General features: G+C 50.4%; 1 protein-coding gene across 10 annotated transcripts in view; it reads left to right on the plus strand.

The window, feature by feature from the left end:
- The window catches only part of SLC25A25 (solute carrier family 25 member 25), a 35,147-nt gene that overhangs the window by 14,715 nt on the left and 8,273 nt on the right, over nt 1–12,159 (plus strand). For 4 of the 10 annotated variants that reach the window (XM_082403518.1, XM_082403514.1, XM_082403516.1 and 1 more), the window contains exons 2-3: nt 11,222–11,348; nt 11,440–11,527. In XM_082403518.1, coding sequence (XP_082259644.1) covers nt 11,222–11,348; nt 11,440–11,527 — 215 coding nt within the window. Of the gene's footprint in view, nt 1–1,893; nt 2,343–8,307; nt 8,581–11,221; nt 11,349–11,439; nt 11,528–12,159 lie in introns of those variants that run through there. The other 6 variants (XM_082403513.1, XM_082403517.1, XM_082403519.1 and 3 more) reach the window with 6 other exon arrangements.

The raw sequence follows: 12,159 nt of genomic DNA on the forward strand, positions 1-12,159 counted from the left end.
CGTGTTTTCTTTTTAAATAACGGTTGTATGTATGCACACATGTGTGCCTGGTCATACATACTCATGATTTGGTTTCACCAGATATAAGAGGATATTCAATGAAAATAAACCTCCCATCTATCTTTCTTCCTTCAAACCCCCAAGTTCCCCACCCCCACCCCACCCCAAACCGTCTCTTCAATTTTAGTTTGTCTTTCCAGAGAGATTCTTCACGTACACAAGCTTAGAAATAGATGGCAGCAAACTATCCCCTTTCTTCTGCACCTTGCTCTTTTCATCTAACAAGATATTTTCAAGTCATTCCATAATAGTAGGTGTAGAGCTGCCTTACTCTTTTTGACAGCGGCCTAGGGCTCCATTGTGGTTGTGCATTAATTTACGACCTACTCCCCTTCTAAAGAACTTTACATTGTTTCCAAACCTGTGCTATTGTAAATCAGGCTGCAAAAAATATCCTTATATTTTATCACACGTATGTATCCCATATATATCACATATGTATATGTGATTTCCCACATGTGCAAATATATCTGCAGGATAAATCACTAAAAGCGGAATTGCTATGTCAGAGCGTTTGTGCTTTTGATATGTTGGTAGCTGTGACTAAATTGCTCTCCAGAGAGATTATACTGATTTACACTGTCATAGCAGCGTATGAGGGTATATGTTTGTCCATACCCTCCCCAACACAGTCTATTAAACTTTTTTCATGCTGTGTTTGTTTTTAAAATAATGGTTGTGAACACCATATCAAAGGGTTACCTTTGTGAGGGATGACCCGGCACTGCATTTGTCTTCCAGTAAGTTAAGAAACAAATGACCAGGGGGCTTCCCTGGTGGCGCAGTGGTTGAGAATCTGCCTGCCGATGCAGGGAACACGGGTTCGAGCCCTGGTCTGGGAAGATCCCACATGCCGCGGAGCAACTAGGCCCGTGAGTCACAACTACTGAGCCTGCGCGTCTGGAGCGTATGCTCCGCAACAAGAGAGGCCGCGATAGTGAGAGGCCCACGCACTGCGATGAAGAGTGGCCCCCGCTTGCCGCAACTAGAGAAAGCCCTTGCACAGAAACGAAGACCCAACACAGCCAAAAATAAATAAATAAATAAATAAATAAATAATAAAAATAAAGGAATTCCTTTAAAAAAAAAAAGGAAACAAATGACCAAAGATTAATTCCCTTTTATTCATGATCATTTACTCATTTCAGTCCACAGACTTCATCTGTGCCTGGTTCTGGGTACTAGGGGTAGAAGGATCTGTGACTTGGTCCCTGTCCTCAGGAAGTTCATCTTGTAGAGCGAGACACAGAGAAGTGGCTGTGATATGGTGTGCATTGTGTTACACACAGTTGCAGAGAATGGGATAATGGAACAAGGGAAAGTGTTGCTAGATGTCTTAGGAAGTGTTGCCAGGATCTCTTGATTGTGCTAAACTTGATGGGGAATGTCATCCCGGAAACAGCCAGGTGGAGAGAAGGAAGTTGGACTCTTGAGGACCAGCCAGCTCAAGGTGGATTCTGTGAGACTGGAAGCTCCTCTGGAGGTTACCGCGGGCACCTCCCTGCAGAACTGCCGGCTGCATGCAGGGAATCGGCCGGCTGTGATTGGAGGGATGTTGCTGGTGGGGATAATGAACTCGGTAGTGTCGGCAGAGGTGATTGGCCGCGCCCTGCTGCAGTGAGAATGCAGGCTGGATGCTCGGCTCCTCACTTGCGTGATGATCATTAGTTGAGCGAGGACAGCGGAATAATTGGGAGCTCGAAGTTGCTTCTGCCTCCGGGAGAGGTCTGTTGGGCTATCGCTTTTTCCTTTTTTCAGAAAGCCAAGCATTTGATCACCGTCCACCTGCAAAAGTGAGTTTTTATTGAAGAAGCTCCAGCTGCTCTCTCGTTGTCAGCAACCCGGCGGGGCTTTCAGAGTGAGCTGCTTCTCAGGCCAGGCACGACAGCAGTGCTAGCAAATTTGAGAAGGCAGGAAACAGCCACTGCATACAGAGCTGCCAGCCTTACAACTCCCCAGGCTAGTCTTCCAAGCAGCTGTGTAGCCAGAGACCCTTGGTATTGTGGTCACATCCCTCCTCAAAAGTGAACGGTCACCGTCGGCGACGTGGGGAGGAAGCCGTGATGTTGCAGATGCTGTGGCATTTTCTGTCTAGCTTCTTCCCCAGGGCCAGGTGCCAAGGCTCCAGAGAGGGGAGCGGGAATGAAGTCAGAGGCACCCCGGCTCCGGCGCGGGGAGCCCAGATGCCAAGCTTTTTGGGGAAACAGGACGGAAGGGCTGAGGCCACGGAAAAGAGACCCACCATCTTGCTGGTGGTCGGACCCGCAGAGCAGTTTCCAAAGGTAATGGCAACGTCGAGAGGACCTCCTAGGTTAGGGGCTAGCCTAGGATCATTTTCCTGGAAAAAGCTGGAGTGTGGGGGAGGAAGAGAGGACTTATGAATGAATCCGTTTGGTACCGGGGGCCTGGGGAGAAGTGTTAGACAATGAAGAAGCCCAACTCCAGTCCAGAATCTTTCTGTGGCCACTGCAAAAGCTTTATTACCCTATTGTGACCACTTCAGTGCGGCCATTTGAAGAAGGAAGGTTGAATGCAATGGAAGATTTACCTTAGGATTTGTCTCTTTGGCCCCAGAAAGCCATTTGAAAGGCAGGGACAAACAGTTACACCGTGTCTTAGGTCTTAGCCTGTTTAAACAGCACAGGGAGGACAGAGCTCAGCGGGCAACAGAGCAAACCTTCAAAGGTGAAGCCAGCTGCCGGGAGCTGGGGAGGACCAGCCTGCCCTGCATCCCAAAGGTCAGACCCTCTGCCTTGGTAGGCAGGGGACCCATCTTGCCTTTCTTTCTGGGAGAAAGGGAGCGATGAGGCAGAGTGGAGGCTGGAGTCTCAGTGCACGGAGGCCGGTGCTCCTCACGGGTCTGCGGGTCTGCTGAGCGCCGGGGCCTTCCGTCCATCTCGTGCCCTGAGCGTGGGTTATGTCATCTGAAGCTCACAAGAACCAGGGTAAGTGGTAGCACCCCCATTTCACAGATGAGGAAACTGAGGTGCAGAAAGGTTAAGTAATTTGCCAGGGATTAAACAGTTAAGAAGGGGTAGAGGTGAGATTTCATTTCAGTCTACCTGGAACTTTGCCATGTACTGCCCTCACCTTCCCTTAAGAAAGCCGTTTTTAATGGGACCAGTCGAGTTCTCAGGACTAGAACAGAAAGGCTATTTGGCTGTGATTTCTCCTGCCTGTGGTAGAAGAACCTTGTTCACCTCCTGAGGCTTGGTTATTTTGAATCTTTTCTCCTTTCTCAGGATAAAAATCAACTGGAAAAAGGAAGGAGATTGTGCCCTGTGTGTGGCACACTGTAGAGTCCACAAAAGGTTCTGCTGAATTGAACTACTGCATTTAAGAAATGGATGTTCATTTTTCCTTTGCTAAGTGGGAGGGACTTCTGATGCAACAACTTTTGCAGTGGTTTCAGGTTAAGCATTGAGGAGAATCCTTAGTCTGTGATGGGCTCATCCGGGGCGACAGGGGTCTCGGCATCTGTACTGTGCCTGAGATGTGACAGGTGTCGCTTTCTACCTTTTGATCATTTCACAGGAGCTCGGAAATGGCCGTGGCGTTATCTATTGTGAGGAACTTTTATCTCCAGACCTGCTTGCCTTATGGCCAAGGGCTTAAGGGGCTGGCTGGCTCCTTTTAAATTCACCCTCTTTTGACTTTAATAATTAACTGCTCCACTTCCCAGACTCACACCGACTGGCACCTCTTGCCAGCCCTCCCCCTGGGCTGGCCTGGCATCAGGACTGTTCTGAACGGCTTCTCTCCTGGCCTACAGAATCGGGAGCAAGGCAGGCTGAACCTGAGACCCACACCTCTCACTGACACTTCTCCCCAGAAGGGAGATGGATCAGCTGCCTGGGGGTGTGGGGAGCCCCAAGAGGGAGGTGCGTCAGCTGGTTTGGTTTGAAACAAGCAAGAAAGCACATCTGGGCGGTGTGGACCCTTTAAAGGCAGACAGACTAAGAACTGGAAGAGTGTTTCAGCAGCGTGCGTCCTTTTCCAGCGCAGCTGCTCTGGAAGGTAGGGGTTGGAGGTTGGGATCGCGGGCCGGTGGGACCTGGCTCGCCATTTCTCTCCGGCAGACGCTGCCACAACCTCATGGAAACCTCGTAGAGACATTCAATTTGGTTCTCAGCCTTCTCAGTTTCCCAGTGGCGCTACTTTGTTCGACTCTCACTTCTCTCTTAAATATGTCTGCTGGTGAGTCAGGTTCCGGCAAGCTTTTATTGTCGGAACTGTTCCAGTTTCCCCCTTTATCTTTGTCTTACAGTCGATCTGCAGTTGGAGAAGAAAGCCATTAGTCTGGAGTGGGAGGTGCCCTGAGCGGCATTCAAGCTTTCAAATCCTGAGGGGCCGTCTTCTCAGAAGCTCAGAGAATTTTGCTCATTGTGTGTCTAATTGACAAGTGCAGGCAGGTTTCATTGGAAACCGGCTCCACTGGGCTGTCATGGCAACCCGATCATCAAATGACACTACCGCTACAGCAGCAAATGAGGCTCGAGGGCCTTACGGGTGGGTGGGGCTAGAATAGCTTGGTTGCTGGCAATATATTAATATTTTTCGCTTGGTCTGAGTCATTGGCGGGGGGCGGGGGGGCGGTGGAAATACTGTATGAGCTAATGCCACACTCCCAGAGGTACTCTACCTGCCCTGTTCTTACTCATGGTATTCCGGCACTTATGGGAATCTTTGGCATGAAACAGTGGTAGAACAAGGAAAGCTGGTGGGGTGGGGGCATGTGCAGATCTGAGGGTGAGAAGATGCTTGTGAGAGGAACTGCTACTTAGCAGATTAAGGGAAATCGAATGCCACTGAATTCTAAGGCACCTGGAGTGGCTGCCATTGTTTCTGAGTACTAGTTGTTACAGGAATGGACATTGGAAGAAAGGAAACAAAAGTAGATCTGGGTCACAAAATTAGAACAGGTAAAGATAGCAGAGAAGACGTGTCGATGGCAGGAGGGGGAGAGAGCACTTTACTCGGGGATCCAAAAGCACCGGGAGCTGGTGTGAAACATCAGGAACGGAGCACAAGCCCTGCTTTATGAACTTTTTTTTTTTTTTTTTTGGCCACACCACGTGGCATGCGGGATCTCAGTTCCCCAGCCAGGGATAGAACCTGTGCCCCCTGCAGCGGAAGCGCGGAGTCCTATCCGCCGGACCGCCAGGGAAGTCCTGAGCCCTACCATATTCTTCTTCCTTATTTGTATTTCTCATGTATGTGTTCAGAGCTGTAACACATACAGTTTTTTGTGGTTTTTTTTAGCTAAGGCTAAAATTACTCCCCCGCAACTGCTGCCTTCCCATGTGAGGTACTGCTCACTGTAATTCTCAGGGTCAGGCTGACAAGTGTTCTTTGGAAGCTGAATTCTAAAATCTCTTTATGGCAGTGTCAGGCTTGGATGCTGTTTTAAGTGGCCATTGTAACAGGAGCCAGGCTCTGGGTGAGCCTCCGCCAGCTGGCTCTGGGGCCCGGGCAAACCAGGTGGCCTCTCCTGGTCTGTTTCTTCATCTCAGAGATTCAGAGATGACCCCAGGGCCCCTCTGGGGCCCAGTGTCTGTAATTCCAGGGAGAGAGCATTTGCCTTGGACACCAGGTGCCTGGAGATTGGCTTAACTGAGAAGTAAAGGTTTCTGTGTGACAACAGAGTTCTGCGTGACCTATGCAACTCAGGAAGATGGGTGGTTTAAATAAATAAGCAAACGCCAGTTTACGTTTGTCCAATGAAGACATTCTGTTGGACTCAAACACAGTTGCAAAATAGAAATACGTTGGAGCCCTTTTTTAAGATTAACATTGGAATAGAATTAATGTAAGCATTGTAAAATAACGTCTTGACAAGCATGTGCAGAACTCTTCCGAGAACATTTCCTGGCCCTGTGATACCATTGGTCTGTAGAGTAATGAGCTCTGTTATACTCAAGGACATTCCATTCTGTTTATTCTAGAAGATAGTTGCCCTTGTTTGATAATGCTTTAATAATTGTTCCTTATATATTGAGTGTTGATTTCACTTTCATTTGGTATTGTTTTCAGATCTCTTCTCAGATTTGTCTTGTAAATACATCATACAACTCAATGGTACCAAAAAAAACCCCTCAATGGTACAATTATGTTTACCAACATTATTTGAAAAACATAGTTTAGTAGGAAAGGAACATCTCCAATTGAACAACTTATTTATTCAGTCAAAATATTTGCCATTTTGTATTGGAAGGACTGCAGTTGTCATTGAAATGAGACACTTCAACAGATCTGTGTAATTTATATTCGTTTCAGAAGCAATCATGAATAATTTTAAAAAGGAAGATCAGCATTTAAAATTCAGCTCTTTTATTTATAAATGTGAACTTCCTTTAAAATAAAAATAATAATACAGTATCTTGTTGAGTTGAGGTGGACAAAATACCCTGAGGACTCTATTTGCTGGCACTTGGGAAACCAAACCTACGGTCTTCATAAAGAGTGGTCATATTTGTTTTTTGGGGTCTCAGAGGCCTGCCAAGCACGATTCATTCATTCATTCAGAAACTGCTTATGTCAAGCACCTCCGTGAGGTACAAAGGCCCTGCCTTCAGGACCCCAGCAGTAGAGATAAGATGTACGTAAAAATAGCCCTAAAGCAGGACATTCTGGATTGGGTAGCTTAAGAGACAGCTGAGAATCATGGATTTAGGTGGAGGCTGGGCAGGAATTTGCCTGAATAATCCTGAGCTGCCTCTGGATACCTCATCGGATCCTCCCTAGTGGATGGATGAAACAGCCCAAGACCTGTTTTTACAGACTCACCATCAGATCTCTTTTAGAAGGGCTGAAATATCATATAAGTTATTAAAATCTGTTTCATAATGATGTATATAAGCATCAGCATCTTATTTTCAGAACCTTTTTCAAGTTCTTAACCAAAAGCTTTTTAGTGAATTTAAGAAGTTCCTTTTACTTTGGTGGATCCCCAAATGATATCCATCTGTTTTTAATCCATCCTGGTCGTGAGGTTTCGTCTATATTAGGAAGTGGTGCACTGTAGATGGAACACGGCGAGACGGATTCCTTTATCATCTCTGTGACGTGGGCTCTTCCTCTGCAGCACGAATCTGACACCTTCCTTGGGAAGGAATGAGGTGGAGATGGCAGGATGGCCCTTAAATAAAGATCAGATCCTGACTCTCCAAGACCTGAAGTTTCCTCTCATCCTCACCTAAAAGGGACATTCTAGGGCAGTGTTGCTCAGTAGAACTTTCTGTGATGATGGAAATAACGTGTGGCCATGCGACCAAGGAAATGAATTTTTACTTTCATTGAATTTTAGTTTATTTAAAATTGAGGACTTCCCTGGCAGTCCAGTGGTTAAGACTCCACGCTTCCAGTGCAGGGGGCGCGGGTTCGATCCCTGGTCGGGGAACTAAGATCCCACATGCTGCGTGGCGTGGCAAAATAAAATAAAATAAGAGTAATGAGCAGCACAGTTGTAGGCCAGAAAGCTCCGATGCACTGAACTTTAGAGTGTCCTGAATGAATGTGGGCTCTGAAGACCACGTCCGTGGATCTTAAGTGAGGCCCAGGCTGACCCCAGATTGGTGCTGCTCCGGAGTGCCCCGGCACAATGACCTGTGGCCTAGAATGTCCTCTTCCTGCCCCCATCATTTCAGCCTCTCGGTGCTTGTGGGGTCCCCAGGCAAAGCCTACAGGGGAGGGGGTGCTCATGTGCAGGGTGGCCTGGGGAAGTTCACTAGAGCCAGCCAGAGCTGTGCCTGGAAGACCGTGTGGCCCAGGCAGCCGGCTGAGGGGCAGCTCCCCTGCAAGTGAAAGACCCCTCCCCACCCCCAAGGGGCTACTTCCAGGACTACTCCCCGCCCCCCGCCCACCACTGACTTCTACCCTCACAGCGAAACGGGGCCGTTTCAGGTGAGCATTGATTCATTCTCTACCTCCACTTATTTTTCTGCTGGGAATGATTTACCAAGGAGAGAAACCACTGTATTGTGTGACGCGTTTGGGGACCTTGTGGGAAAACAGGCCAAAGGCTATTTGTTTGGAGGGATTGGCAGCCAGAGGGTGAAGGTTTCTGGGGCAGATCCCAGGGCAGGGCAGAATGCTCTGCCCGTCTCCGAAGGGTTAACTGGGGAGCAGGTGACGTCAGTCCTGATCTTTATCCCTCTGCACTCGGGCAACGCACGCCTCCTTGCCAGGCTCTGTGCTCATTGGCTGTGGGCGGGAGGTACAGTGAGCAGACTTTTTTCAATTAAGTGAAAGGACAGGGCGGAGGCAGCCAATGACAGCTGCGTCCCAGCGTACCTTGTGCAAGTGTGCTGGGCCGGGCAGCATTCCCCGGGATCCACGCCGCCTGAAACAGCTCCCGCCAGCATGCTCTGCCTGTGCCTGTACGTGCCCCTCATCGGGGAGGCCCAGACCGAGTTCCAGTACTTCGAGTCCAAGGGGCTTCCCGCTGAGCTGAAGTCCATCTTCAAACTCAGTGTCTTTATCCCCTCCCAGGAGTTCTCCACCTACCGCCAGTGGAAGCAGGTCTGTACCGCGGAAGGCAGCGGGCGTTTCATCAGTGTTGGTTGAGTGAATGGATGAGCTGGTAGAGGGTCCACATACCTCAAAGGTCCCCCCCATTTCTAAGCGTGCCAGTTTTTTCCCCAGCTGTTGCATAACTATAGGCGGCTAAAGGGCTACGAACGTCACGGGAGTGACTGGCTCTCATGTGACTTCCAAGGAAGGCTGGAATTATAGGGAAGGCACTTGTGGGAGATGGAAAGGAATTTTCTTGCGGAGGGCGGGGTTCTAAGCAGTGCAGGGCCAGGAAGTGGGGGCACAGTCTAGCTGCTTTCTGTGAGCTGGGGGGCAGGAGGGGAGGGGAGAGGCCCCTCACTGGAGGCCCAGGAGTTGGAACCGTGGCTGCGGAGGCTGGAGGTGACAGGGCTGTGCCCTGGGTGAAACAAACCAACGGGCAGGGGTGAGGGGACCTTCCTAGGCATCTCTTTGGAGCAGGAGGCAGCAGAAATCATTACTGTTTTAAAGATTGATTGATTGATTGATTGATTGATTGATTGATTGCTATGTTGAGTCTTCGTTTCTGTGCTAGGGCTTTCTCCAGTTGCGGCAAGCGGGGGCCACTCTTCATCGCGGTGCGCGGGCCTCTCACTATCGTGGCCTCTCTTGTTGCGGAGCACAGGCTCCAGATGCGCAGGCTCAGTAGTTGTGGCTCACGGGCCCGGTTGCTCCACGGCATGTGGGATCTTCCCAGACCAGGGCTCGAACCCGTGTCCCCTGCATTAGCAGGCAGACTCTCAACCACTGCGCCACCAGGGAAGCCCCATTACTATTTTAAATATGGGGAAACAGCTACAGAGTCTGAGGGGGTCGCCTGCCTCCTAAAGGGACACCCCAACTTCTCCATTAATCAGATCCTGTGCTGTCCCCCAGTGCTCACGAGGGCAGTGAAGGTCAGATGGTGTGCAGGGCGTGGTGATTTGCATATCCTAGGAAGGAGACAGGACTGAGGTAGAAGCAACGACTTAGAATATTTTGAAATCAGCTGCATGAGCATGTCCTTGAGTTTTCTGTATCACGGGCACCCACCCCAACAAGGCACACGGATCGCGTTGGTGCCAGAGCAACCCAGATACCAATGAGCTTCGTGCCTAGTGTTCGCCTCCTCTCTAAATGACAGGCAGATTCTATTTCCGCTCCTCTCATAAATCTAGGGTGCTAACCTATATGTAATCTGTATTTTGGTGGAGAGCACAAATGTCTGCAGGAAGTTAACATAACTCCAGACAGCTGATAGAACACGTGCCAGCCTCTGTCTCACATTCCAGCCACACCCTCCCTGAGTTGTTCTTTGGATCATGTTAGGTGACACAGTATCTGGAGAGGACCAGCTAGCCAATGGTCCATCAATTTCCAAACCCACTGGCTCAGAAGACTTTGAAACCCACATTGGTTTGTGGATAGTGACGGTATTTCTTGCTGAGAGAATTGGGCAACACAGGGAGACTATAACCTTTTTCCTTAGGAGATTTTTGGTCCTGGTTTTGGGGTGTTGCTGGGTTGGAGTGACTCATGTATGTTCCCCACCTTCTTGAGATTAACCTTTAGAATGGCAGCAGACCCTATAGGGAGGTGGCTCTGGAGTCCAACAGGCCTGGCTTGAATCCTGCCCACCATTTCCCTAGCTGTGCGACCTTGGATAAATTACTAAACCTCCGTGAGCTTCTGTTTCCTTCTCTGGAAAATGGGGGAAATGATAGTACCCACCTCCTAGGGCTGTTTGCGAGGATTCAGCGGGTTACTAGAGATAAAGCATTTAGCAGGACCCCGGGCACAAACCAAGTGCTTGTGCTTTTGTGGAAAAGTTCCAGTTGCTGAGCATCCAAAACGGACTGCAGCTGCTGAACAGAGCTCATCTCTAAGGGCAGGCGCAGATTTTTGGAACCTCACTGCCAAGGAAAGGGTCTCTTAAAGCTTCCTTGGGTCACTGAACTATTCCTAAGTGGAGCTGCCCTGCTTTTCAGTGCCTGGTTAAGGCAGCTGAGGTTGGTTATAGCATCTGGCTCCCCTGAGATCAGAGACAGGCAGCGCCATCAAGCACAGGCCCAAGAGCAGTTCCCATTGCTCTTACCACTTCTCCATCCTCCAGAGTTCTCTCTGGCAGTATTTCTGCCAAGCAGGCATTGGCAGGGGCCAGCTCTGCCCTGTACCTTTACCCTGGTCACCCCCAATTGTTCTTGGGCCAGTGCCACTTTTAGGGATAAAAAGAGCAAGCTGCAGAGTTTCTGATGGAATCTGGAGCTCCAGGGCCACCCCACATTTGGGCAGAGAGCATGTGGTGCTGAGACCTGGCACCAGGGGCAGTACTGCAGGGGAACCGGGCAGCTGGCCTGGTGGAAATACCAAGCCCACCGCTGCCGGCCTCTGTCAAGGGCTCCTCTTGCGGGCTCTTTTTCCTCTTTGCTCATGAGGGAAACGCGGCAGGCTCTTGGCTGGATTCTGGCTGGCCCTAGGGGATCCAGGTGGTGGTGGCCCTGGGAGTGGAGGAGGGGAAGTGTCTCGGGTCATGGGGCCACCTCTGTTCACGGTTGAGCAGTTGTTTCCTGGGAACGGGACACCACGAGGGACCGGAAAAGCTGAAGGACAAAACCTCACTTTTGTTTTATAGAAAATTGTACAAGCTGGCGACAAAGACCTCGATGGGCAGCTAGACTTTGAAGAGTTTGTCCATTATCTCCAAGATCACGAGAAGAAACTGAGGCTGGTATTCAAGAGTTTGGACAAGAAGAATGATGGTGAGCGTTGCCCCCGGGGCCAGCGGTGGGCCCAGCGGTCCTGGGCCTCTCCGCAGGGCTGGCTCCCGGCTCACGGCCTTTTTTGTTCCAGGACGGATCGACGCGCAGGAGATCATGCAGTCCCTGCGGGACCTGGGAGTCAAGATATCTGAACAGCAGGCAGAAAAAATCCTCAAGAGGTGAGTGCGTAGCCAGCCCCTGCGTCTGGTTTAACAAAAGTGTGACGAAAGAAAGTTTCTTGGACTCACTCCCTCGTGCCGTTCACTGTATTGACCCTGTTTCCGCGAACTTTGGCTTCTGGTGGTTGGAAGGGATGAATAAGTAACCCCTCCCAGAGACCAGCCGCTCCCCGGGTTCCTGGTAAGCTCCTGGTGGTAGAATCACAGATCACCTGGCAGAGTACCTGAGCGCCAGCCACCCGCTAAGAGAGAAGACTAGTGGGGGATTTCAGTAGGTGAAAGGCCAGCAAGGAACACCCTTCTCTGCCCGGTCGTGCAGGGGCAGGGCTCACGTGGCCGCCCTCCACTGTGGGGAACTTCCTCTTAACACAACGCTCAGATGTGCTGCCCCGAAAGGCATCCCGCAGGCCAGGGGTGGTCCTGGGGACTGGCATCGTTGTTGTGCTGGGAACTCGCACAGAACAGCCCCAGAGCCACTTCCTGTCCTCCCGAGCCTCCCCAAGTCCCAGGGGCCCGAAGCCGGCTGGTCAGGGACGGCAGCCTCTGGCCCTCGCTCCCCTCCACGTGGAGGGTGCGTCCTCGTGCTGTGCCGTGGCATGTGCTTGCATCACTAACCTCCGCTCAGAGCACTT

This window comes from Balaenoptera borealis (assembly GCF_965194805.1).
Source record: "Balaenoptera borealis genome assembly, chromosome: 8".
NCBI lineage: Eukaryota > Metazoa > Chordata > Mammalia > Artiodactyla > Balaenopteridae > Balaenoptera > Balaenoptera borealis.